General features: G+C 46.1%; 1 protein-coding gene across 1 annotated transcript in view; it reads right to left on the reverse strand.

The window, feature by feature from the left end:
• Positions 1-24,641, reverse strand: part of DMRT1 (doublesex and mab-3 related transcription factor 1) — a 65,310-nt gene that overhangs the window by 35,006 nt on the left and 5,663 nt on the right. Inside the window, exon 3 of the mRNA XM_088539847.1 lies at positions 11,552-11,835. Coding sequence (XP_088395973.1) covers positions 11,552-11,835 — 284 coding nt within the window. The remainder of the gene's footprint in view (positions 1-11,551; positions 11,836-24,641) is intronic.

A 24,641-nucleotide genomic window follows, 5' to 3' on the forward strand; every position in this document is an offset into this window, starting at 1 on the left:
AGGCACAGAACGTGGCACCGGCCCTGGAACACTCCGACCATCCTCAGCCTGACCCCGCAGCAGCCGCAGGCAGCAGCCACCAGCCGAAGCCCAGAGTGAGGCGCAAGAGGAGCCTGACTTCCTCCTCCTCCTCTGCCACCCCTGCGGGGGAGCCTCAGCAGGAAGATTCGCTGCCACCCAGGAAACGCCATCGCTCCTGCTAGCCAGGGGAAACACGGGCTGCCAGCAGCGACTCACAGCAAGCTGCCGCGGCCTCCGGCGGCCCTTCTTGGGAGAGTCTCTCGCATGTTGTAAATAAAAGTAGTGGTGTTGTTTTCTGCTTACACTGCGCTGTGCGTTCATTAGAGACAACATGGGAATTAAAACATGCTGCCAAGCTCCTGGGGGAAGGAGGAGAAGGGCACAGGCAGGTGATGCAGGACCTAGATGAATGCTGGGCATTAAAGCTTGGACAGATCTCCCTCAAAGGCAGGGTATCCCATAAAGGAACAAGACAGACTTTAGCGACATACTGGGCTACTCATGTGGGTACATGCCCTCAAATACAATCTGGGCAATTTTACAGGTACAGACACTCTTACGGCCTTTGCTTTTAGAGCCTTGCTAACTCGTGGTAGATGGTAGCGTATCCGTTCTGCTCAGCCTTATTTCCAGGTGGTCACACTCTGTCCCAGCCTCCCGGCCAGCCTGCCCACCCGCACACTCGCACATGCATGTGGCTGCACTGCACCAGGTGCATGGAACAAAACCGGCATGAAGAATTCCAAGTCCTCCTGGCACATCTGGGCTTTGCCACCAGCAAGGCCACCCCCTGCTTGGCAGCCGTTCGGACAAGAGGAGACACGACACCCAGGACAGGGCAAGCTCAGAGATGCCACGACTGGGCACGTCCCCACAGCCTGGACAGGACACATCCATTCCAGCACCCTAAACCTCTGTTACACTCACTACGAGTCAAGGCACTGGGAAGAGCATCCAAACGAGAGCTTGAAATGTGAAAAGAACTAGATCCGAGGCCTCTCTGTCCTGCAGCCTTGGAGCTCTCTTTCAGGCACCCAAGCTCGGGCAGGACCAGCCTCTTCCTGGGGCCCCTCACACCAACCTCTTCTCTGCTCGCAGCTGGAGAGCAGCTTCCAGCACAGCCCCGCTGAGACAGCAGCGAAAACTCGCACCCTTCTGGCCTCACTTTGTCTCTATCTCTCAGGCCAAAGGCCAGCAGCAACGCAACGGCCTCTCCATTTGCTTCCCTCTTCTCTGCTCCCCTTCTCGCACAAAGCTTTTGCAGGCAGGACGAGGTTATTCCCATCAGGAGCGAGACACAAACTGATTATGACTAAGGAACATTAATGCCACATTCACTGATGGCTTTATCCTTCTTCATATTTTCTCAGCTTAGGCATGCTTTTCCCCTCTCTACCTTTTTCCCAAATATTCCTATACTCCCTCCACACCTTCAGTCTCAAATCCCTCTGTCTCTGCACCTCGAAGCTCCACTCCCTGCACACATTAAACACTGCATCTCTCGGACATCTAATTTGCCTCCCAGAAACACGGTGCCACATTGTCCATGTCTTCTCCAAGGAAGGGAAGGCAACCACCTGCCAAGATGGGACATTTCCACATGTCACCTATAGACCCCGCAGCAAACGAGACCGTGCAGCACGCAGCTGGACACTTGGCTTCAGGGCCCAGCTCAGCTAGCCATTCAGCACATAGGTTTGCCTGTGCCCTTGCACCAAAGACAGGACAGATTCACTTAGACTGGGGCGCAGCGAGCAGTGAGGCAGCCTGCCCTTGTGCAGAGACCCTTTAAAAGTAGTTACACAAATGAGAATCAAGGCATCTTTGCAGCTCTGATCTTGCTTGTACTTCCCACCTTCACTCCCAGTCTCTCATCAGCGCTGTGCACAGATGCACAAGGGTCCTGTTCGGTGGGAGCTGGGGGCATTGGGAGCCCACGCTGGTCTGTTTTCTTTTCTAGCTCTCATGCATTAATACACAACACCACCGCTGTTCCTTTCATACCTCATGCTGCCTCACAGGGACAGAAAACACCCTCCCTCGAGCCAGCACCCTTGGCTACTGAGAGCAGATTCCAGTCCCCTCCCTGCCCCAAGGTGATAAGGCCTCTGCACCCTTTCTCCAGCCCTTTCAAGAGGACCTAGGAGATCTCCAAGGCTCTTTTCCCCAGCACTAACCGAACCAACACAAATTAATGATTCCTGACGGCAAGAAGAAACACAAACTATTAAGTCACACGGGTTTGAAATCCACCTCCCACAGTTATTTCCGGAGCCCTCTCTCGCCCAACTGTCGCCCACTCAATAGGGTTGGATTACCCCGGAGCACAGTGAGCCACATGTCCCAACGGGCCATGTCCGAAGTGCCCAGAGGCCAACCAGAAGGACACACTGACACACTGAACAGACGCTACTGCACCAAACTGCAGGAATGGATTTTACTGGGGTCAGAGCCCAAAGACTCGCACATGTTAAGACCCCGATCAGGCCTCCACCTCTTACTCCTCACTTTGTAACTAGTGGCTAAAAAGAGCAAAGGGAACATACCGGGCTCCACAAACCTGCACTGAATTTAAAGTTGCTGGACCCACAACCACATCTGGAACTGCTCTGAGTAACTGATGGAAAGGCGCCCGTACTGTACCCTGCTATGAAGAAGGCCCACTGCAAAATACGGTGTGTTGGCACAAGTGTGGCCATCAACTGGTGGAAAGGGTCTGTTCCCTGCTGTGCCGCACCAGTGAGACTACATCTGGACTTTGCCTTGAGCATGGAGCTCTGCGGGACCAGAAAGACACTGACCTACCAGAGGGAGGCCATCAGAGAACCACCAATGTGACTGGGACTAATGGACTAGGAGAAATGCCACCAAGATGACAAGGCACCAGGAGGGGCTGCAAGAGCGGCATTTGTTCAGCCATGACAAGAGAAGGTGAAGGGCAAGATCGGGGCTTCCCACAACAAGAGGGACACAGAGCTTCTAGAGAGGGTCCAGCGTAGAGCCACAAAGATCATTAAGGGACTGGAGCATCTCCCTTATGAGGAAGGACTAAGTGAATTGAGCCTCTTCAGCCTGGAGAAGATTGAGAGGGGATCATACCAATTTGTACAAATACCTCAGGGCAGGATGTAAAGAGGATGGGGCCGAACTCTCCTCAGTGTTGGCAGTAACAGGACAAGGGTTAATGGGTACAAGTCGAAACACAGGAAGTTCCACCTCCACGGGAGGAAGAACTTTTTCCTGGGAGGGTGACAGAGCCCTGGAACAGGCTGCCCAGAGAGGCTGTGGAGTCTCCTTCTCTGGAGATCTTCCCAATATGCCTAGACGCCACCCTGTGCCACATGCTCTGGGTGTTCCTGCTGGAGCTGGGGAGTTGCACTACATGATCCCTAGAGCTCCCTGTCAACCTCAACCATGCTGTGATTCTGTAATTTGGCGAGTAATGACAGGAACAGGAACTCCAGGATTACTGGCAAGGCCCAAGGGGAATTCAACTGCAGTTTCCCGACTCCTCTATGTCCTGTGTGAGCGAGAGCACAGCTAGAGAGGAGGTGCCTTCCTGTGCTGCCCTCCCACCCTCTTTCCAGTGCACACACTGAGGTGCCTGTGTGGCTCCAGGAAGCGGCAGTCCCCATTTCCCCTCCACTTCATACCCAGGGTGTTTTCCCCCTGGCTGGAGGCTTTGATACACAATTTATTTCAGTCCCTGGAATGCGCTGCATGGAAGGCAGCGCTTAAAGTACCCGCAGTCCCTTACAAACTGCCAGAGGTAACGTTGAGCCCTCCAGCAGGGAGGGGCACCGGCCCTTGGAAACAAAACACAGCAGAGAGCTGGGCTGTGAGAGCAGACACAGGAGCCTTTGGTCCCCATGCACTTCCTCAGGCTGGGAGCGACCTCCATTCCGCTGGGCATGCCACTCCGCAGGGACGGCCTGTCACAAAGCCACCGCGCCGATGTCACTGTCATTGTGACATCCATGGACCAAAGGCCTCATTAGCACCTGCAGACGGTGGCCAGAGACACTGCCGAAGCCGCCGCTCTAGAAGCTGAAGGTTCAGGCAGCACTGGGAGCAGCTGAGTGGTTCCCAGCCTGTCACTCGCGAAGTGACTCTCTTTTTCTTCTTCACTTGAAGGAGAAGTGATTTTACGTAAGACTCTTGCGTAGCGAGGAGCTCCCAAGGGACACGCGGGCTGCCGGAGCCACCCCCATGGAGCAGCCAGGCCCTGGCCCTGCAGGCGACGGCCAGCGCGCGCACCCTGAGGAGCAGCAGCAGGGGCCACCTGAGGGCCCTGCTGCTCCCCCGCTGCCAGACGCCCGCCTCCGTGGTGGCCCCGCGGCCCCACAGCCGCAGCCAGCGCCCGCACTGCCACCAACCGCCCTTGGCAATGAGGAGCACCAGCCCGGCCGCAGCTTCGCCGACAGGGCTGATGGCAACCTACAGGCGCCCGCCCCACGACAGCACTCGCAACCGGCGCCCGCGGGTGCTGCCGGGGCATGGGACTCTCCTGGGAATCCAGGGTGGACAGCGCACCATGGCACGGACCCTGGGCTCATGGACACCGACCTGCTGAACATGCCCCTGGACTGTGAGAACTATCTGGGGGACATGTCAGACGAAGAATTTGGAAAACTCTCCAAAAGCGAGGAGTTTTTCCGAATCTCCGTTACGGACTTCCTGCTCACCATCTATTCCAAGAAGAGACCAGGACTCTTACGGCCCAGCAGGAAGAGGTGCCTTGAGATGCTGCTGCAAATGGAGACCTCCCAGGAGCCGCAATACAGCAACCTGGTGCCACCACAGCACGGCCATCGCTTGGATTCCACATCCACGATGGCACCTGCTGGCCCCGCCGCCAGAGAGCCCTTCAGCGGGAGATCTGCTCCCCTGCAAGAGAGGCCACACGGCGGCTGCAGCACCGAGGCTCAGGCACAGAACGTGGCACCGGCCCTGGAACACTCCGACCATCCTCAGTCCGACCCCGCAGCAGCCGCAGGCAGCAGCCACCAGCCGAAGCCCAGAGCGAGGCGCAAGAGGAGCCTGACTTCCTCCTCCTCCTCTGCCGCCCCTGCCGGGGAGCCTCAGCAGGAAGATTCGCTGCCACCCAGGAAACGCCATCGCTCCTGCTAGCCAGGGGAAACACGGGCTGCCAGCAGCGACTCACAGCAAGCTGCCGCGGCCTCCGGTGGCCCTTCTTGGGAGAGTCTCTTACATGTTGTAAATAAAAGTAGTGGTGTTGTTTTCTGCTTACACTGTGCTGTGCGTTCATTAGAGACAACAGGGGAAATAAAACATGCTGCCAAGCTCCTGGGGGAAGGAGGAGAAGGGCACAGGCAGGTGATGCAGGACCTAGACAGATGTCAGGCATTAAAGCTTGGACAGATCTCCCTCAAAGGCAGGGTATCCCATAAAGGAATAAGAGAGACTTTAGCGACATACTGGGCTACTCATGTGGGTACATGCCCTCAAATACAATCTGGGCAATTTTACAGGTACAGACACTCTTACGGCCTTTACTTTTAGAGACTTGCTAACTCGTGGTAGATGGTAGCGTATCTGTTCTGCTCGGCCTTATTTCCAGGTGGTCACACTCTGTCCCAGCCTCCCGGCCAGCCTGCCCACTCGCACACTCGCACATGCATGTGGCTGCACTGCACCAGGCGCATGGAACAAAATCAGCATCAAAAATTCCAGGTCCTCCTGGCACGTCTGGGCTTTGCCACCAGCAAGGCCACCAGCTGCTTGGCCCTTCTTGGGAGAGTCTCTCACATGTTGTAAATAAAAGTAGTGGTGTTGTTTTCCGCTTACACTGCGCTGTGTGTTCATTAGAGACAACAGCAGCATTAAAACATGCTGCTAAGCTCCTGGGGAAAGGAGGTGAAGGGTACGGGCAGGTGATGCAGGACCTAGACGGATGTCAGGCATTGAAGCTTGGACAGATCTCCCTCAAAGGCAGGGTATCCCATAAAGGAACAAGAGAGACTTTAGTGTCATATTAAGCTACTTAGGTGAGTATATACCCTGTAATATAATCTTGACAACACAATTTTACAGGTACAGGCACTCTTATGTGGTCGGCTATTAAAGATTTGTGGCATACTGGGAACTTAGCCAGGCTCTTCGTGGATGTGCTCAAGGGCTATTCGCAAAAGGGTTCCCTCCAAAACTTGCTGCTTAGCTTACATGTTGATGGAATCTTTCCTTCACTTAATCTTGACAAGTCTCTCAGTATTCTCTACTTTATTACACTGTGATTTTTTTATTTTTTTAATCTTCTGCACATAGGTTCCTGTCCTTTTATGAGAGCCTTATGCAATAAGAGAAGATCGCAACTACTGGCCTCCTCTGAAAGGAGAAAGTACCAGGATTAATGGTAGTTACTACACATGTTATTAACCAACAAGGTACATCGAGCTCTAATACATTCACTCATGATTGTAACATGAACTACTGGGACAAGCATTTTTTTTTCACCTAGAATTGATAAATTGCACCTTTCCCCTCAAAATCGCTTTGCTAATGATTAAACAAACCTCTAAGTAACAGCTGAATGGGCACAAAACAAACTTGAGATGAACTAGGAGTGGTTTCCATCCAATTCAAACTATGGATTTTTGAAAGTGCCATGCACTTCAGAGGGAAGAGGGGATAATTTTTTCCACCTTTAAATTATTATATTACATTTATACAAGCTTTTTTTTTTTTTTTTTTTTTTTTTTCCCTTTTAAGGATGGCAGCCATATCTTGCATGGCAAAGGTCACAGAGCCCGGACTCTTAGTAGCAAAGGTTTCCTGAACTCTCAAGACTGAGGCACTATGTTATGAAGGGGCACATGAGACTACTAGTTGGTTCTTTATCAATTCCAGAAATAGTACCTTAAGGGCTAAGTAACTGAATTTCCTTAAGATTTATTTTTTAATACTTATTACTGTATACTGACACTCAAAATATTTTCCTGTAAAGTAGGTACATGAAAATGTGATCTACAGCAAGCAGGCCACAGTTATGAGCAAGTAGGCCTCAAGTTGGGCCCAGAGTTATTAAATACCCACTTTCCCTTTTACTGTGTGTGGACTTGTCCAGCAAACAAACTTCGTAAGGTCTGTAGCAGATCCTGTGTGCACCAGGAGGCTGTGGTACATGAAGTCCTGTAAATACCCCCTCATTTACATGGATGGTGATGACCATCTGAATGGTGGCATCCAGGACCACAAGCAGCGTAGAGCAGGTGGCTCCTGGCATCCCAGGGAACTCTCTCCCTCTGGGATGGGTCTTACTCTCTGTGAGAGTGAGGGGAATCTCAGGACATGCAGCCCTGCTCCACCTCAGTACACACTTCTTCAATACAAATTTATTGTCCTTTGCAGCCAGCTTGCTAAACTTAATGAGGTTAAAGAAAAGAAAAATAAATGAAGCCAAATAGTTGTGATTATTGTCTTGTTTTAAAATACAGAGCCAGCTGAACTACAGGCAATTGCACCTAGCTTTGAATATTACAGAGCCAACCTTGCCCAACTTGCCATGGAGTGGTACCACTAGGTCTGGGGTGGAGAGCTCTCTGCTTAGGCAGCTGCAGGAGCCATTTCGATATATAGCACCTCAGCACTTTTACTTGCCAACTTAACTTAAAATTTATCAGATTTGGACTTTGTCATCCATGTTCATGTTCCGTAGTTTATTAAAATAAGTAAAAGAAGACTGAGTCATCTCAGCACTTCTCATTTACTCCTAGTGAAATGGGTAACTAGGAGAGTGCACCAACCTTCATCGTGTGTTATCATGCTCTAGCTTAAGGTAGCAATGTTGGACTTTTAACTGTTAATTGGATTTAATGCACATAAATTCCTGTTGTAATGAACAATTACTGGAGCTTCAAGGGAGGGCCCGGTTGCTTGTGGAAAAGCTGGAATAAAGGGAGATGTGTAATAACCATTGCATCTGTTACATTTCCCCTCAGACTTAGCCTTGTGTATTCTTACTTATTAAGATGCATCACCAACCATACATGATTATCTGCCTTAAAGCTTTTGCCTTTCTAGCAAAAGCAGCAGAATGTAAATGACTGGAAGGACTTCAGTCAATACTACTATCTTCATTATGCTCATCAGAACATGATAGATACGTCTTTTGCGGTAATTATAAATAAATGAACAAAACCTCCAGAGAAATATCTTAAAAATTCCCAGCTTCATTAACATATCCCAGTACAGAAGCCTCTGCCAAGAACAAAGACTAATGAAATCTGACATTAATCTACATTAAAGATTCAATGATTCAGTTTATTTGCCAAGGCTCAATGATGCATTAATCCTCATCCCATCCCACACACAGGCACATGTTTCCTCCCGAGCTCTTTTCCCTTGCTCCCTAAATTCTGAAATGCTGGGCTACCCAAGGCTTCATCATTGTCCAGAAATTATCTCACCCAAGGTATACAATTCTCCTTGTGTGGTTACAGTTCCCCAGGACAAGCAACTCTCCGCCAACAGAGCCTGGAAAAGGCAGATGTCCTTCCTGTGTACGCTTACTGCTTAAATTAGGTTACTTTTCAGTGAACCAGCCCATATCAACTAGAAACTTGCCTGCAAACTCACCGTCAGAGCATAGCAACCTGCCATGCACTGGTCACAGCTGGCATTGCACAGCTGTCATCTTGGTGAAGAGGAAAAAAGGTCAAAATCTGAATAAGAACATCTATGGCACTACCAATCACATGGGCAGACTCGGTAGTACTGCAAGTATAGGAGGCAACAAGTCTATTTATTAGTGCAAGTGGTCCAGCAAAAATCTCTGTGCAGAAATGGGGACATGTTTTCTCCTGAGAAAAGGCACCAGCACAGAAGGTCTAAGTCAAGATTCCTCTTTGTAGGTGACACTTTGAAACTCTCCTGCAGCTCCTTGCTGTACCTGATGGTGACAAACATTCACTTTTATCCATTTGACATTGGACTTCTGTGGTAACCCTTTGCTGAGACCCTTCCATGCACAAAATCAATGTTCAACCTATGCAGCACTTGGTAGTTTGTTCCTCTTATGGGAAAATTACTTTAATGCTGTACAGTGCCTTACTGTCCAAATCTGACTGCACCTAATGCTATGAAGTACTACCTGGTCTACCTCTCTCTATAAAACTTATGATTATCTATGCAATGCTATAAGTTAATGCAACAGTACACAAATTGCTTTAAGTCATAACTCTTCCAACAATAATCAGGAAAAGTTACCAGGCAACACTACCTGTTGAACTACACTCTGTGCTACCAACAAGAGACCTGGCTCTGAGTTAAGGCCATGTAAAAGTTGGGAAGCTCCCACCTTTGCAGGTAGAAAGCCTTGCTCAGGCTCAGAACAGCTCTACAAGACCCCAGCAAGTTTGGACCCCAGCTCAGTAGAAAGTATACCCCTATATACAAAGCATCTGGGTCACTGCAAGTTAGGCTGTTAAGTTAATATGTCAAAAGTTCTATGAATAACAGGTAACCTCTCCAAAACACACTCTAGTCCAGTACCCTTTGAACAAATATTCTTGGTTCAAGTTTACACTATACGACAGAAACTGAGACAATACTACCTTCACTCCTAAGTTTAACACAGTTCATTCTAATGTTATCTCCTCCTCAGAACTTGGTTAACTATTTAGGAAGCCAATACAGCTATTTTACTTTCCCTTTTCTCAAAAGAGCAAAACTAAAGAAGTCTCTACTGGTTGAAGAAATGGTGAAGCAAGGCAGTAACAGCCTGCAAGAACATGTAAGCTTTAAATGTTGCTGTCCTTCCTTCATATTGTGGTAGTACCTCCGAGCATCAGCTCTCCTGCAGGCTCTTCCACACTATGTCCTATAAAATCTTTACAAGTAACATTCCACCCAAAACACTCTGATGCAATGCGCCCTGTTAACCTAATTGACCAAAATTAAACCTAAAAAAACACTAGCACTTCATTTTCATAAACAAAATCCTTTTCCCAGCTTGCCTAGAGTGATTTGGCAACCTGATTCAGCACCTACAGAGGCTGCTACCTGTGCATATGACTGAAAAGGGGTATCTGCACGTATGTGAAGGTGGATAAAGGGAAGCCTTTCAACACATTGGGAGAAGAAAGCTTTTGTGGTTTTGGGCTCAGGCAGTGGAAAGGAGGTTGACCCCTCTTTTCCCAGTACAATGGGAAATAGACTTAGTGCTGGAGAGAGTGTTAAGTACAACACCCTGATGATCAGGGTGCGTGGCCATGCAGTGGCCATGTCAGCTGTTGCCCTGATTGGCATTTCAGAAGGGTCTTTCCATGAGAAGAAGTGCCTAATGCTAGGAAAACCTCACTCAAGGTGACGGGGACTAGTAGAGGAATTGCAATCAGCCGGCTGTTAGTTCAGGCTCAGAAGTTAAAATACCCTTTTAAAGTTGCTCCCTGTACCAGAGAAAATCAGAGCAATCCTCTGTCAGCTAAAAGGAACACCCATCCACCCACTTCAGAAAGGAAGTTTTGGTGGATATATAATCCTTCCTGGTTGAGTAGCTTCACAAGGGAGCTTTTGCAGACAGGAACCGATCTTCTCTTGACGTTCTGCAGGAGCTCCTGTCTTCAAACAGGGACACAGATATACACAGCCTCAGCGGTACAACTTCAAGCCCAATTTCAGACACAAAGGCTCAACTGTAGTGCAAGATCAAGCAGAGCATTCAGGACCACTGGAATGACTCAACCAGTTTTGTCGAGAAAGATGAGAAATCTCTTACCTTGGCAGATTTACTCTTTCCTTCTTGGTAAAAAGCAGGAAGTTACGATTATCAAACCCTACAGCAAGATTGCTGGGTTGGATTTATACTGTAATTAACATAGTACCTGGAGCTGTTCAAAACAAACAAAACAAACAAGCAAACAAAAAAACAGCTCGGATGCTAACCTAATATACATAGCCCTTAACTTGAGCTATCATCTCAGCTGAAATCTCAAGCCCTAGAGCTGAGGCTGTCAGAATATACCATTAAAGCATACCATAATATAACTTAACTCTGTGTCACACTCAAGTGGGCTGCTACGAACAAACTGCAGAGCAACATGATCTCCTTAGCCTGATAAGAAGGAACACTTCACAACTGACATCGCCGTGCATGTGAAAAACAGAAGACTAGGTTTGGACTAGATGATCTCTAGAGGTCCCTTCCAACCTTAACGATTCTAAGAGCAAAATATGTTCCTGAAGGGCAAAGCCTCTCAGAAGTGACACCTGGAGCTCCAAGAATGCTATGTTAAAATATATATATATACATAAATATAAAATTAAGTGGATGCCCTTCATTAGTGTTGCTGACAGCCTACCTACATTAATACCATTGCTTTGATTGTACTGTATCATATGATAACCACCTACTTTGGCTCTTGCCTAACTTTCTTAATGTGTCCTAATGTCACACCTGGAATCTGGTGCTGTTCTGGCTTGCCAAGAAGCCAGCACACCTGAAACCAGAATCATCCCCAAAACAAACAAGATTATGGTCCACCTCACACTTAACACCTTTGTAGCACCATACCTGCCATTGCTTTCCTGACTGGCTTGACATGTATGTCGCTGGGAGGCTCCGAAGGCTGTTTTTCATGGGGGACCCTACGAGCGAACCCCCCATCTCACTCGAGGAAGGTTCACTGGCCACTGCCATTTGGTACTGGGAGTAGTTGTAGAGGTTGTTATAGTAAGGATACAGGGATGGCTGGTAAAAACTGCTGTAGTAGGTGGAGTCCACAACCAAATCAGACGTGCTCTCCAAGTGCCCTCTGCTGGGGATGGAAGGGATGTCCTGAATGAGCATCCGTCCCTCTGGAAAAGAAAAATACAAGCGATTATGAAACAGGAGGATCCACAAGGAGCGTTCCTTTCACCTCCTCCTCTTGGGCTGGGCAGAGGATAATAAATAGGAAGAAGCGGGGGCTGAAGGGGAAGAACAGCTCACTCTTCGCTGGAAGGTCAAATGGACTGATGTTAACTCAGAGCCTGAGAAACACCACCTCCACACACACACTGTAGACTGCACAAGGGCAGAAAAAAACAGCTAGAGGTTATGAACTCAGCAGTGTGCTGAGTTCTCACACTGCTGTGAAATTATTTTTTAATTAATTATAGCTGAGTGTCAAGGCTCTTGATTCCCTGGAAGCAGAAAGGCTATAGCCACAGGATGACACTGTTCGTTTACCCCATTATATCTAACACCCTTCAGGTGAGAAAATGCCTTCCAAAGACATCTTTAGAGCTTGCTAGCACTGCTGCATGCCTCAGCTCTCTCTGATCACTTACCTGGTGAAGCCACATGCTAGACTGTAAATTAAGAATACAGCAAACACAGCCCTAGAAAGCCTAACCACACTGTGAATATACATGTACAAATTAAACAAGGAAGCAGCTCTTATCTTCTGCAAGAGGCTGCTGCTTTTTCAGCAAAACCTGGCCTAACTAGGTGAGTTATCAGCATGGAGATGAAGGAGCATGGACAACAGGCACATGTCAAATACCATCCCTCCCTAGCAGAGATGTCATGCAGAGGTTGCCTGGATGGTTGTGTTCCTATCGCATGGTATCTCTGAACCTTGTTTACCTACCTGTAACATTAATAGCTGGCCTTCATCAGCCTCCCACAACCCTGGTAATATTTTCCACTGTAATGTGTTTTAGTTGCAAGCTAAATCCAATGATCAGTTTTAACAATTTTTAACTATATTTCCCTTCTTTAGTTCTAGTGTAAGCTCTTTGCAATCAGAGATACTATCATTCCAGATCACTAAAAATTATCAGTGCTCTGCTACTCTGCTGCTCTTGACATTCTATTGGCATCAATCAACTTTACACATTTACAAGCAGAACACAGCACCTCAAGTCTCCTGTTGTGGCTCTTCTGTCCCTCAGCCCTACATGAGCATGAGACTAGCCATCTGACTATTTTCATCCCAAATACCTCTCAAACTTGCACATAAAACAGAGTACACAACGCTAAAGAGCTTTCAACGCTTTCATAAACATTTTTGCACTGCACATTCATACAAAATTTTAATATTGCTATTATCCTGCTTCTGGACAGCCCTGTCTTCAAGTCCATCTTGTCCATGCCTTTGTTCACACAAGAACACAGACCACCAGCAATGAAAAAAAACAATTCAGATGATAGATAAATCACAGCATGTGCCTGAGCCTGCCCTGCTCAGAACTTAGCTCCTGAGAAATGCTGCAGCCCAACTGCTCTGCTTTTCATGCTGTAGATTGAAAGCCAAAAGTGAAATCCCACAACACCTTCCATGCTGGGATATAGATTTCACATGAGACAGAGAAATGCAAGGCAGCCCTGGCTGTGGAGCTTACGGGGGTGCTGTGCCATGCTGCAGAGATGTGCAACCTCCTCCGAAGCACTTGCAGCATCACCCCACCTGAAGTGTGCCATAATGAGAGGTAAGTCCATTACAGACACTAGCACTAGAGCTAAAAATGAAATGGGAGCTAATGACCTCTACAGGACTATGTGCTGCTATCTCCAGACTCAACAGAGTACCTAAGACTGTTCACCTGATCACTCACCCACCCATGCACACACATACATATATCTCCAGACATGAGCAACGTGGGGCAATTTTTCTGTTATAAACATGAAAATAGGGAATCCACAGTTCTCCTGACCCATGACCACTGAGCTACACCACAGGAAAACGTACCCAGCATCACTTTGGGAAAAATTGATGACACTTGGGAATGAGGGAAGTTCAAGTGAAGGGACCCACTCGACCCTGTAGAGAATGAGGACTCCTGTTACAGAATCCAGCCTTCCACTTTTACCAAAATTATCCTGTTGAACTTCAGGATTTCCTCCTACTACTGCACACAGTAAACATGTACATTCTAAATACAGCATAATGGCATTAGGGGAAATATTTTATTAATCTAGGAAAACCCTGCACGTCTTGACTTTTTCTTCTCCGCAACAAGGGAAAGAAAAGCAGGTCATGTCAGTCAGTGCCTTCAAGTCATGGGGTCCCTCCAGGGAAGTGCTAAGCGGGAGCAGAGCTACTGGCCAGAGAATCCCAGGGATACCCTAGCCTAAAAACAAGGCACCTGGGACTCTGCCTTTGGAAGGCTTCTCGTTCATCACACACCTGGGGTGTTTTTACCCTGGCTGTGCTGGCTCTCCCCAGCTGAAACCTGCTAGCCAGTTGCCACTGGAGCATGATATCCCCGAGCATGGCCACAGACTGCCAAACAACCCTCTTTAAAGCAAGGCCTGCAACCAAGCCCCGGCATGGCACGAGGTTTCCTTGTTCTTGTCCAAGTTCTTGACTCCTATCTGCTCACTGAACCTTCCCACAGACCCTCTTGCGGCTCTTCAACAAGCAAGGCATTCTGCTACAGGGATAAGGGGAGGCTGCTGGCCTCTGGATGTGCTTGCTGCCAGCAAGGACACTGGACCAAGGTTAAGAATGCGTCTTTCAGCTGTTTTTTTCCTTTTTTTTTTTCTTTTTTTTTTTTTAGCAAATTTAAATCAACGCAGCTGAACATCCCTGCTGGCAAAGATAGGGTCCTCCCCTGCTTTTGGAGCCCGCCGCAGTACAGACGTCAGCAACACCTGCACTCGAGGGGCAGCCCTGCGGCTGGTTATTCCAGTGGGAGCGATTTTTAACAGGAATTAAGCTTTCAACAAGGCAATTGCTGCCGTGCTGTCAGACTCCCAACTCCCCACCTGCAACAGGGTTGCTGCAGGTGCTGGATCAGGGCCTTGACTGTCTCCCCCTCCGCATGGAAGGACGGGAAAGGGCTCCCGGGTTCTTCCCTATGCTGTGTGATTCGGCATGTGAAATCCTGGCCCAAATTTACCCCCAGGAAAGTAAATCTGTCCCTAAGCCTAAGCGTCCGTTTGCATTACCAAGATTTTATTTTGCAAATTGTAACTGGATCATGGCCAAAAATATGGGACTGAACCTCTATGGGAAGGAACAGAATTTGTAGATAGGAAAGAAAAAGGAACCGCTAAAATTGTCCTTAGTTTTCAGGGCACTGAGTCTGCAAAGTAATGTTGCCTGAGGCCATCCTTGTGTGAGCAATACTCTTGCAGTGAGACAACAGTATCACTTCATTCAGTTTGGCATCACATCAGTTGCATTTCTAAGCTCTTTTCTATATCTTTACTAATTCCTGTAGAGAACGGATGCTACTTTTTTTCCATTATGTACACAGTGTGAAATACGACCCGCTCTTTCATAGAAGATCAATATGATGCATGATAAATACTGTTATTGATCTTGCAGTGTTGTACATGGCTCCAGCTCTATGGCAAATTAATGGTACTTAACCAGTAATTCATTTCAGGATGGCTTGGATTTTCTTTTAAGGAAGGTGAGTTCTCAGGGTCAGTTACACACAAGGGTCTTACGCATTCAGCAACCTACAAGAGGCTCCTGCCTTCACTTAGCAGGGCAGGTGAAAAGCCCTCAGTTAATGCAAACCAGTCTCAGACCATTTATTTCAATAAAGCCATGACAATTTGCACGAATTGCGGACGCACACGGCAAAATCAACACTTCAGCCTGTATATATGACATTCTTTCCCCTCTTACTTTTTGGAGGGGTAGAGAGAAGACAGGGAATTTACAGGAATTTCTATCATCCCTATCTTGTGATACATATGCATTTTTAAGTGTACATATCGAGAAATGAAACCACTGAAGTTCTGTAACATTCATCCCTAATTTTCTACTTCTACTAGAATTGTTAAGGGCCACCTACAAAAATTTTATTATTCACTGCTATTAGTAAATTAAACATGCCTGAAGAAGTTGTTCATATCGAGGCAAACGATACAGACTCCATACTAACTATTAATCTTTTTTACCCTCTAAAACAGGATGGTTGTATCAAACTGCCTATACCATACTTAGGAATCTGTGGGGAGTATTAGCTAGACTGGGAGGCAGCCAAGCCAGAAACTGCTTTAAAAATCAGCATTGCTCACAGAGTCAAGTTTTGATGCCTGGGAGCATGTTGTGGCACTGCTAATTTTTCTAATATGACTATAATAGATAATTAGCCTGCATTTGATGATAGGTATCAGAAAACGGATGCTGTTTATGCAATGGGACAATCAAAAGAATTTCAGTCTGTATTTATTGGTATGGGGTTTTTTATACATGTATCGTATTTCTTCCTCACAGCTATTTATTTATTTATTCACCTGCAAAGACTCTGCATATACACAAATAAGGCATTCAAAATGAGAAAGAAATGTGTTCGCTCAAATAACACACTTACCACTGAAAACACGTAAGAAATGTGCTCACCCAACTGACACATTTACTCGAGCATTAGGAAGGCAGAGCCATTTTCCAGGGAGTACAGCTCAAGCTTTTGGCAGTATATTTCCCGTGTTATTTAATCAAGACTGATGGTTTTCGTCACAGCAGGGTTTACATCTTCCTGCAAGCCAGGCTCTGTTACGGCAAACAGCTTGGCCATTAAAACTCCAAAAAATTAATTGCTTAGTGAGGAAACACTTGCCTTCAGGCCTCCAAAGAGCTGCGCGTCCACATCTGACCAACTCGTAACACATCCTTGCACCCCCTCTAGCTGCTCTGGCAATGCTGAGTTTTGCAATGCCGCAGTTCAACTCCTGGCTGGCTTTGAGGTCGGGCAGCAGCCTTGAGTGAGGCTGGTGTGAAATCACTCCCTAACGCAGTAATCAGAAACGCTGGAACAATGTGTTTCTCCCACCAGACAATCATGACAGAGCTATTTCAGATGTCAAAGGAAGCTGGCACCGTCACTCACTCTCTGAGGAGACTCTCAGCCTCCCCGGGAGGAAACACTCGTGCCAGTTCTGCCTTTGCGGGGAGCTTTTCTAGGCGCTTTCCAACAGAAGTTACGGGTTGCCTTTTGTTCCAGTGCTGAACTTTTAGCTTGCTATAAAGTTAATGTGCTAGGCAGTGTTCATTCCAGGCAAGGATGTGGGGCTGTGCATTTTCTGCCACCCCCAAAAAAGGCCATTATCTGTAATTACCCATTACCATGCATAATTATTTCTTCTATTCTGGTCTATGGCCCCCAGGACTTTATGTTGTTACAGCTCACTGCATTATCTTATCAAATTTGTTAAGGAAGCTTTTTTGACCTTTGGAGCACTTGTCACAGCAGCAGTAAATTGTTTAAGCATGTAGTGTGTGATTTATTATAGTGTGTCCTGTATAGGTCTGGAATGTGTGATACCATACACAAATATTACACGCCAACCCCTTCCCTCTTTCCCGCTCCCTGCTTTTGCTAAAATGAAAACAAATAAAAAGAAAAAAGGGGGAATTCAGAGAGAGAAAGAAAATCTCTTCAGGAAGAGAAGGACAGGAACAGGGATGGCATCTCCCTGTCTCAATTCGAGGAACACAACAGCAACAAATGTCCACACGGGAATGCCAAGCTCCAGAGAGGGTTTCTGCTGCTCTCCTCTTTAGTGCCTCCTTTTCCATTTCTCACCTCTCTGCTCAGTCTGATATTCTGCCTTTTTGCCTTGGTGTCACAGCCGTGTAGTTCTGCCGAGCCTGGTTCTTTTACACAAAAGCTGCCACTTTGGTGTTCTTCCAAATTTAATTTTCTCCAGGTGCAATACAAGGTCCTAAGGACTGGAGATAAATGTGGTCTGGGACAAGATTCCTGCGAAGTGCTATTTATGGATACTTAAGAGCACTATGGATGAGACTCATCCTAGTCTATGCACAATAAAGTGGCTCTGTATCTGTGCTGCTGGTTAAGTCAACAAATACATAAACATTCCCAGCAAGAAAAACTGTACTGGCATCATTGTCCCAGTGTCCCATCTGAGAGATGTGCAGGGCACGTTTCTGCTCGCAAAGCAAGGAAAGAAACTCCATGGATGCACAAGGAAAGCACTTCCAAGGGGTTCCTGCAAGAGCTGTGATCAGATAGGAAAATGCTAAGAGCAAAAACGTGTTTTCCCCCTGTCCCCGAGTGTCCACAGCACTGCAACCCCAAGAGTCAACGCAGCAGCTCTGGCTCCTTCCGGCAGAGCATTGCCCATGCCAAGGGCCCTGCCTCTTCCAGGTTTTCCTGGTCTTTTCCCAGGAGCTGAAGCCCCAAACTGCCAACTCCGTCTCCTTATCGCAGCCGTGCCTTGATGGAGCACATACCGCCTGGCAGCTCCTACCTCCCTTTCATGTCCTCCCACCGCCACAAGGCAAAACAACCAGTCACCGCGAGCTTCCTCGGGCGGACGGCCCCTGGAGATGCCTCCTCAAGGCCTATCCTGCGGATTTTCATGCCAGGGGAACCAGCACTGCCCTCTTCCCTCTAAAAAACACTGTGACTTGAGCTCCCTGGAACAAGCAAACTCTGCCTGAGCTTCCCTAGTTCCAGCAACAAAAGGGCTAAAGCAGCCCTAAAACACATAGGGCACCTTCCCTTGCATGACATCAGCCAGGAAAGGGAAATGCAAGATAAAATTTACATTGTTGAGGCTGCACAATGCTGGTAAGAAAAAGGAAATAGGAAAATGAAGATCAGTTACATACTCCTGCTTGATCCCTGCTCTGCAAGGCACAAGATGCTTGCAAGGATTTCATGTGCACCTACAGTTTTCACTAATGACATCAAACACCAGCCAGCCAAAAGGCACAGAGTAACTAAAGCAGGTCTGGCCTGGCAAAGGAATGAGCAACTCAGCACAGCTGCAGTAAGATTAACTAAACCTTTTACAGGCAAAACAAGCTACTGCCTCTCCTTCTATGAGATGTTTTCTGGTCCTTCAACCATTCTTGTGTCTCCTCCACGAACCTTTACTGGCTAACGTACACCCGTGCTGGTCCAGAACAGGGAAACATCCCTGCAGAAACCCAAGAAAGCGCAGAAAAAGGGCAAATGCACGCGATGCTTGACTTGCTCTGCTCTCCCAGCCTTGCCTTGTCTTTAGCTCAGGACATTTGAGAGCCGGGCAGGATCTCTCTTACTTCGTAACCACCAGTGGGTCTCTGTTTTCTCCTACACACGCAGTGTCCTCCAGGAAGGAAGGAGACCACCACGCTGCTACCCTGTGCACAAGGTGACACGAGCACCACAGGCAGAAAGACACAGGTCCCAGGGGCACCTCACCAACTTTCCGTGCAGAAGGGACTAAACCACCTCGCTTCTCCCTGCCTGCAAGGGCTCTCCGTGCCCTCTGCACATCCTTCTTCACCAGGAACTAACGTTGAGCGTGGCGTCTCCCATGGCCATCAGCGGCTCTGCAGTGGCAGTGTTTCTGGGGACAGATTCCTCCATTCTTCACATCTGGACTGGATAAAGATGGATCTTGTTTGCATGCAGCCAGGCGACTGAGCTCTCCCTGCGCTCTGGTCTTCACAGTTCAGCAGCCCCCGGGCCTTTAGGTCACCTACATGCACTACCTATGATGATCACGGGTTTACTTCCAAAATATCAGTGAAAAGATTCAACAGCTTTAAGACAAAAGCAGTTCCTGTGAGACTTCTTTAGAAATACTGCTGTCAGATTCCCTATTCGTAGCCACATTTTCAGACTAACATAATCTTCTTTTAAAACCATTTAATACACACCGTATTGATTTTCTATCAATTCTGCTTCTTAATCAAGATATCAGGGTTACAAAATCAAATGCTTTAGCGAGTTTGACTGTATCAATATTTCACTTTATCTCGCAAATTTATAATGATAAAAGATTACTAGCTTGATAAAAAAATTTTACCCATAAACTCCTGTTATTCAGATTATATGAGCATCCTTTAATAGTGGCACCTCTACCCCCTCTCACTAATCTCAGCCCAGTGTAAACTCTTCCACTCTCTTTCCAAGAACTAAAGTCCAACCAAGAGATCTGTAAACACCCATGTTATTACTCTTCTTAAACACCGGTGGGACACCAGCTCTTCTCCAGCCCTTAGCAATCTCCCCAGTGTTACAAAACTTACTGAAAATCAACATTAATGGTCCAGAGACATCCTTACCCAAATTACATAAAAAGAAAAAGCATGCAAGTTATCCAGTCCTTTGGATTCTAATTACTGCTGGATCCAAAAGCAGAATGCTACTAGTCCCATATGCATCAATATCATCTGTCCTTCTTTAATGCAAAGATTAGGAAAAAAAAAACACTCTTAACTGAATGTATGGGTGTGTTTCCGATATGGTTTTTTTTTTTTAAAAAAAAAAAAAACTAAAATGCCAGACTTTTAGTTAAATTTAAACTTAATTCTAAACCGTTCTCCTCTCTCCCCCTGGAAAAAAAAAAAAGAAAGAAAGAAAAAAAAGGGAAAAAAAAGTGACTTTGGAGGAAAAAAAAAAAGAGGGAATTTCCAGCCAGGAGATTGCATCCTGGCCTAACAAGCTCCCCAGTTATTCTCACAGGCACAACCCAAATCCAGTTAAAGAAAGATGAGCATAAATATCATCAACAACTTCAGCAGAGCTATAGTAGAGGGTATACTTGCTCCACCTTTATCATACACTTAATTCAAATTATCTGGTGCAAACATTCATCTGGCATCCTATAATTTCTCCTAACATGAGGAGGACACATGACTGAAAAAAGGCACTTTTTCAGTCTTTAAGCAAAAAAAAAGTGTTCAGAATCTCTGAACATGGCTTGGATGCTGTGAAGACGCAAGGCGCATTTTAACATTACAACATTACACATAAAACATTGTTCATGCTGAACACACACCTATCTATAATTATACAGCACATATGTCAGTCAACAGAATCGGGGCCAAAAAGTACTTCGGAAAATCAGCAGCACATAAAGCAAGGAATATTTTCAATTTTCAGTATAACACCTGGGCATGTGAGTGCATATATAGATATATAGATAATCTGAATGTTGTTATTAATTTAAGTAAATGAAGGAGAAATTGCCTACTTTTACCTGGTTGTGTATCAGCTACACAATATGCTACTTACTGTAAAAGAGGAGCAGAAGTTAAAAAAACACACTTAAAAAAAAAAAAAAAAAAGAGGAGGAAGAAATTAGAAAAGAAATCAGGAAAGAAAATCATAATTCTAGACAGTGATGAAAAAGAAGTCTGGACACCTGCAGGCCCAAAGAAGCAAATTGAGAAGCGGAGAAAGAAACTCGGTGTGGGTTAAATGTAAAGGGGTTTAAGTCATTAACAACAGATCAAAGAGAACATTAGAAGGGAGGGAAGGCTTTACAAGTGTCTGAGATAAGAGACCTTGGAGGAAATATGACCAGGATAAAATCATTATGGCTCACACTAAAAATAATAAAGGGAGTAGGACGATGGTCAGAATTAGCTAGAGTCTGAGCCTGATTAGAAGTTGTGTGATGACAGAAAACCAAAAGGTTTTTAAAATAAAAATAAGTAGAAATAGAGAAATAGTAAATAGTGGGTTTTTTTAACTCAGTATACTTCAATTTGATGGAAAGACTAATTTCCAGAAGTGGTAAAGCATCTTTTTAGACATACCCTGGGCCTGGGCTATGACCAAAAATCACACAAACACAGCTAACTCTTGTATGTTTAATGGGAAATCATAAAATAATTAGGCCAGTCATACTGCAGAGTTCTTTCAAGGTTCCCCCCCACACACACAAAACACACAGGAGAGAAGCGCAAAAGTTTGTGCTTGACATAATTAGTCACAACTCTGATGATAAATATCAGGGGCCCAGGCATAGGAGAAAGTATTGAAAAGTTCAGGAAAAACAAACAAACAAAAAAAAATGATGAATTAGAAGATGCATCTAAAAGAGTGTTTCTACTAAACAAATCTGCGAAGCTGCATTTTCAGTCCCCAGGTCAGTAAACGATAAATATACTGCAAATGCAATATGGGCCAGTAAAGCGGATAAAGAAGGAAGTTTATAAATAGAAGGAAAGAAGGCAGTCTTCAAGGTACAAGAAATCACACGAAAAAACAACGGGAGGTGGGGGAAAAATGGACTCATGCCAGCGCTCAGTTAAGGAAGTGTGCAGTATTCCCTCACTCCCCACTTATATCTTCTCTAAAAACAACAAGAAAGCCCCACACACTCAGATAAGTCGTAATAACTGTTTCAAGGACAGGGAAAGGAACAAGAGGGTAGCTGCAGATAGCATAATAATGCGCCCACGGATGGAAAACGCTCCGTGCATCCCCGCATCTCCCGCCCGCGGCCTTATCTCGGCGCAAGGCGGCACAGGCCGCTCAACGCCGGCGCGCGCGGCCACGGCACTAAGGACAACGAGGGCCTCCAGCCCCCTTGGCCTCCCTCACAAGGGAGGCCTGTTGTCCCCGTCCATTGCTTCTGCGATCTGTGTAGCCCCACAGACACCTTGGCTGGGGACTGTGTAGCCCCACAGACACCTTGGCTGGGGAGCAGGCTACAGATGGTGACGCTACCTCCGAGCCGCTTGCTCCACGCAAGCAAAGTTGCTGTGGGACAACTGGAGAAATCTGAAAAACGCAAAGAAACCGGCAGCTCTCAATGCCTCGGGGGACAGCAGCTCGTCTGAAAAGGGCAAGGAGGGTGGAAACCTCTTCCCAACCCATTGTGGGTTTCCAGCTGTTGGCCACACAAGGAAAGCTACAGAGAAGGCACCAGAAAATAACTCGGAAATGGCCCAGGGACACTGAAGGTTTGGCAAGTTGCTGGTTCCGGAAATGAGGAATTCATTGGAAACATCAGAGCAGGGATGAAGTGCCCTGTGACACTACGATTTATTTAACATAGTCAGACAGTAGCCATAAGTGACGAATCATACAGGGGACAACAAAGCTGCAGGAGATTTCCATTGTCCAGTTCAACAACGTTTAACCTGTACAGCTTAATATGGAGCTTACCTCCATATTAATCACCTTAGAATGCAATCTAACATACACTTAAAGACCTCTTGTGATTATGCTTCACTTACCCCCTTGTCCTTTCGCAGGTCACTCTGTTGCTAATTGCACTTCTAGTTAGGAGAAAAAGTGTCTACTGTCTAATTTAATTTTGTCTTTTTTAGTTTCAAGCCGTTGCTCCTTGTTATGCTCTCTCTGGCACTGCAAATAATCCCTCCCCCTCCTACATATTATTACCTCTCAAATATTTATAGACTGTTATATCCACCCTTAGTCTCCTTTTCTACAAGCCGTACATCACTTTTGTCACCCTTCCCTCTATCCTTTCAGATTTATCTATGTCCTTTTTATAATGAGATACTGAAAACTCTTTTGCAGTGTTCCCAAGTGTGGCCAAACCGAAGCAGCAGACGGAGGCAGTGATACCTACCCCCCTACATTTTTCTTTCTTTTTTTTTTTTTTTTGCAAGCAAAGCCTTTTTAAAATAACCCAGAGCAAAACCCCAGTGATTTCTGTAGGAACTGAATGTTGCAGAGCCGTGGCTGATATACTCTTAACTGCTATGTCCAATGCAGGGCTGAAACAATCAGAAATGAAGGGAGACAGTTATGGGGAACCAAGGAGAGATTGTTCACTTAAAATAATTCCCTGAATTTTTACCTAGACCAGCTTCAAAGAGCTTCATGCAGAGCTTGGAAAGCTACAATGCAGGCCGAAGACCTGTCTCCAGCAACTGCTTCCCAAAACTGCTTCCCAAAATGAAGTCTAAACTGCGTTTTGGAAATAATGGCAATGCCAGATAGGTAAGGATGTCCACAATCTCTTACAGCAGCCACCTGTGATTATGGCTCTTTTACTCTCATTCTAATAGCAACAAGACGGAGAAAAGCAGATGATTATGGATGGAAAGATATTAGTTATTCCAAAGACAGGCAGAAGGACAGGTAGAAAGAAAGAAAGAAAGACAGGCAGAAAGACAGAAAAGCTTTTTTCTTGTTTCACTCCCAAGACTTAGGATTGCTCCTAACTCTAGGATTGCCCCAGGCTCACATGCACTGATCAGTATTGATTTTAGCCTAAGGACATGCCAAAATTCAAAAAGTTGAGTTAAAGTATCAAGCACCACAGTGAGCACCAGAAACCTGGAAAACATGATGTCCTCCAATTATAACAGTTTTTTGTTGTTTTTTTTTTTAACCTTATTACTCATGCAGCACAAGAATGGAAGCAAGTCTGTGGCATCAGTTTTTGAAAACGCAACTCACTATTGCAGGACAGATCAATGGAGAACAAAATACCCACTTAGGTGTTAAATATGCTGAAAAGATAACACACACAAAAAAAAAGAAGGGAAAAGAAGGCAAGGCAGGGTTTTCAAAGAAATCTAGACTCTGAACACCATCTTTCATTAGCCATCATGTTACCACTGGTGCCTCTATGGTCCCTATTTATTGCTAGATAAAACCCTGCCAGTCCCACAAAGTTTCCAAGTGGAGGAAGAACCTACCTAGAGAAATGTAAAAAGCACACTATTTTGTTTCCACCACTCAGAATAAATGTAGCAAAGGGAAATAATAACTGTAAACTTATTACTCATAATTGCTGATAATAATATGTTTGGCCTGTCAATCAGTGATACTATAAAGCTATGTAAACTGCCATTTTTTACGGTTATACAAAAAGACACCAACGAGTGGACTGCCACAGAATACAAAAGTAGAACCTGGTATTAGGTACAGTAATTCTGTGCATATTGGATGTTTCTGAATCTGTCCAAGATGAGCTAATGATAAGCCTT

Source organism: Tinamus guttatus, unplaced genomic scaffold, assembly GCF_059628265.1.
Source record: "Tinamus guttatus ecotype Peru unplaced genomic scaffold, ASM5962826v1 Tinamus_guttatus_pri_ptg000050l, whole genome shotgun sequence".
Classification (NCBI taxonomy): Eukaryota; Metazoa; Chordata; class Aves; order Tinamiformes; family Tinamidae; genus Tinamus; species Tinamus guttatus.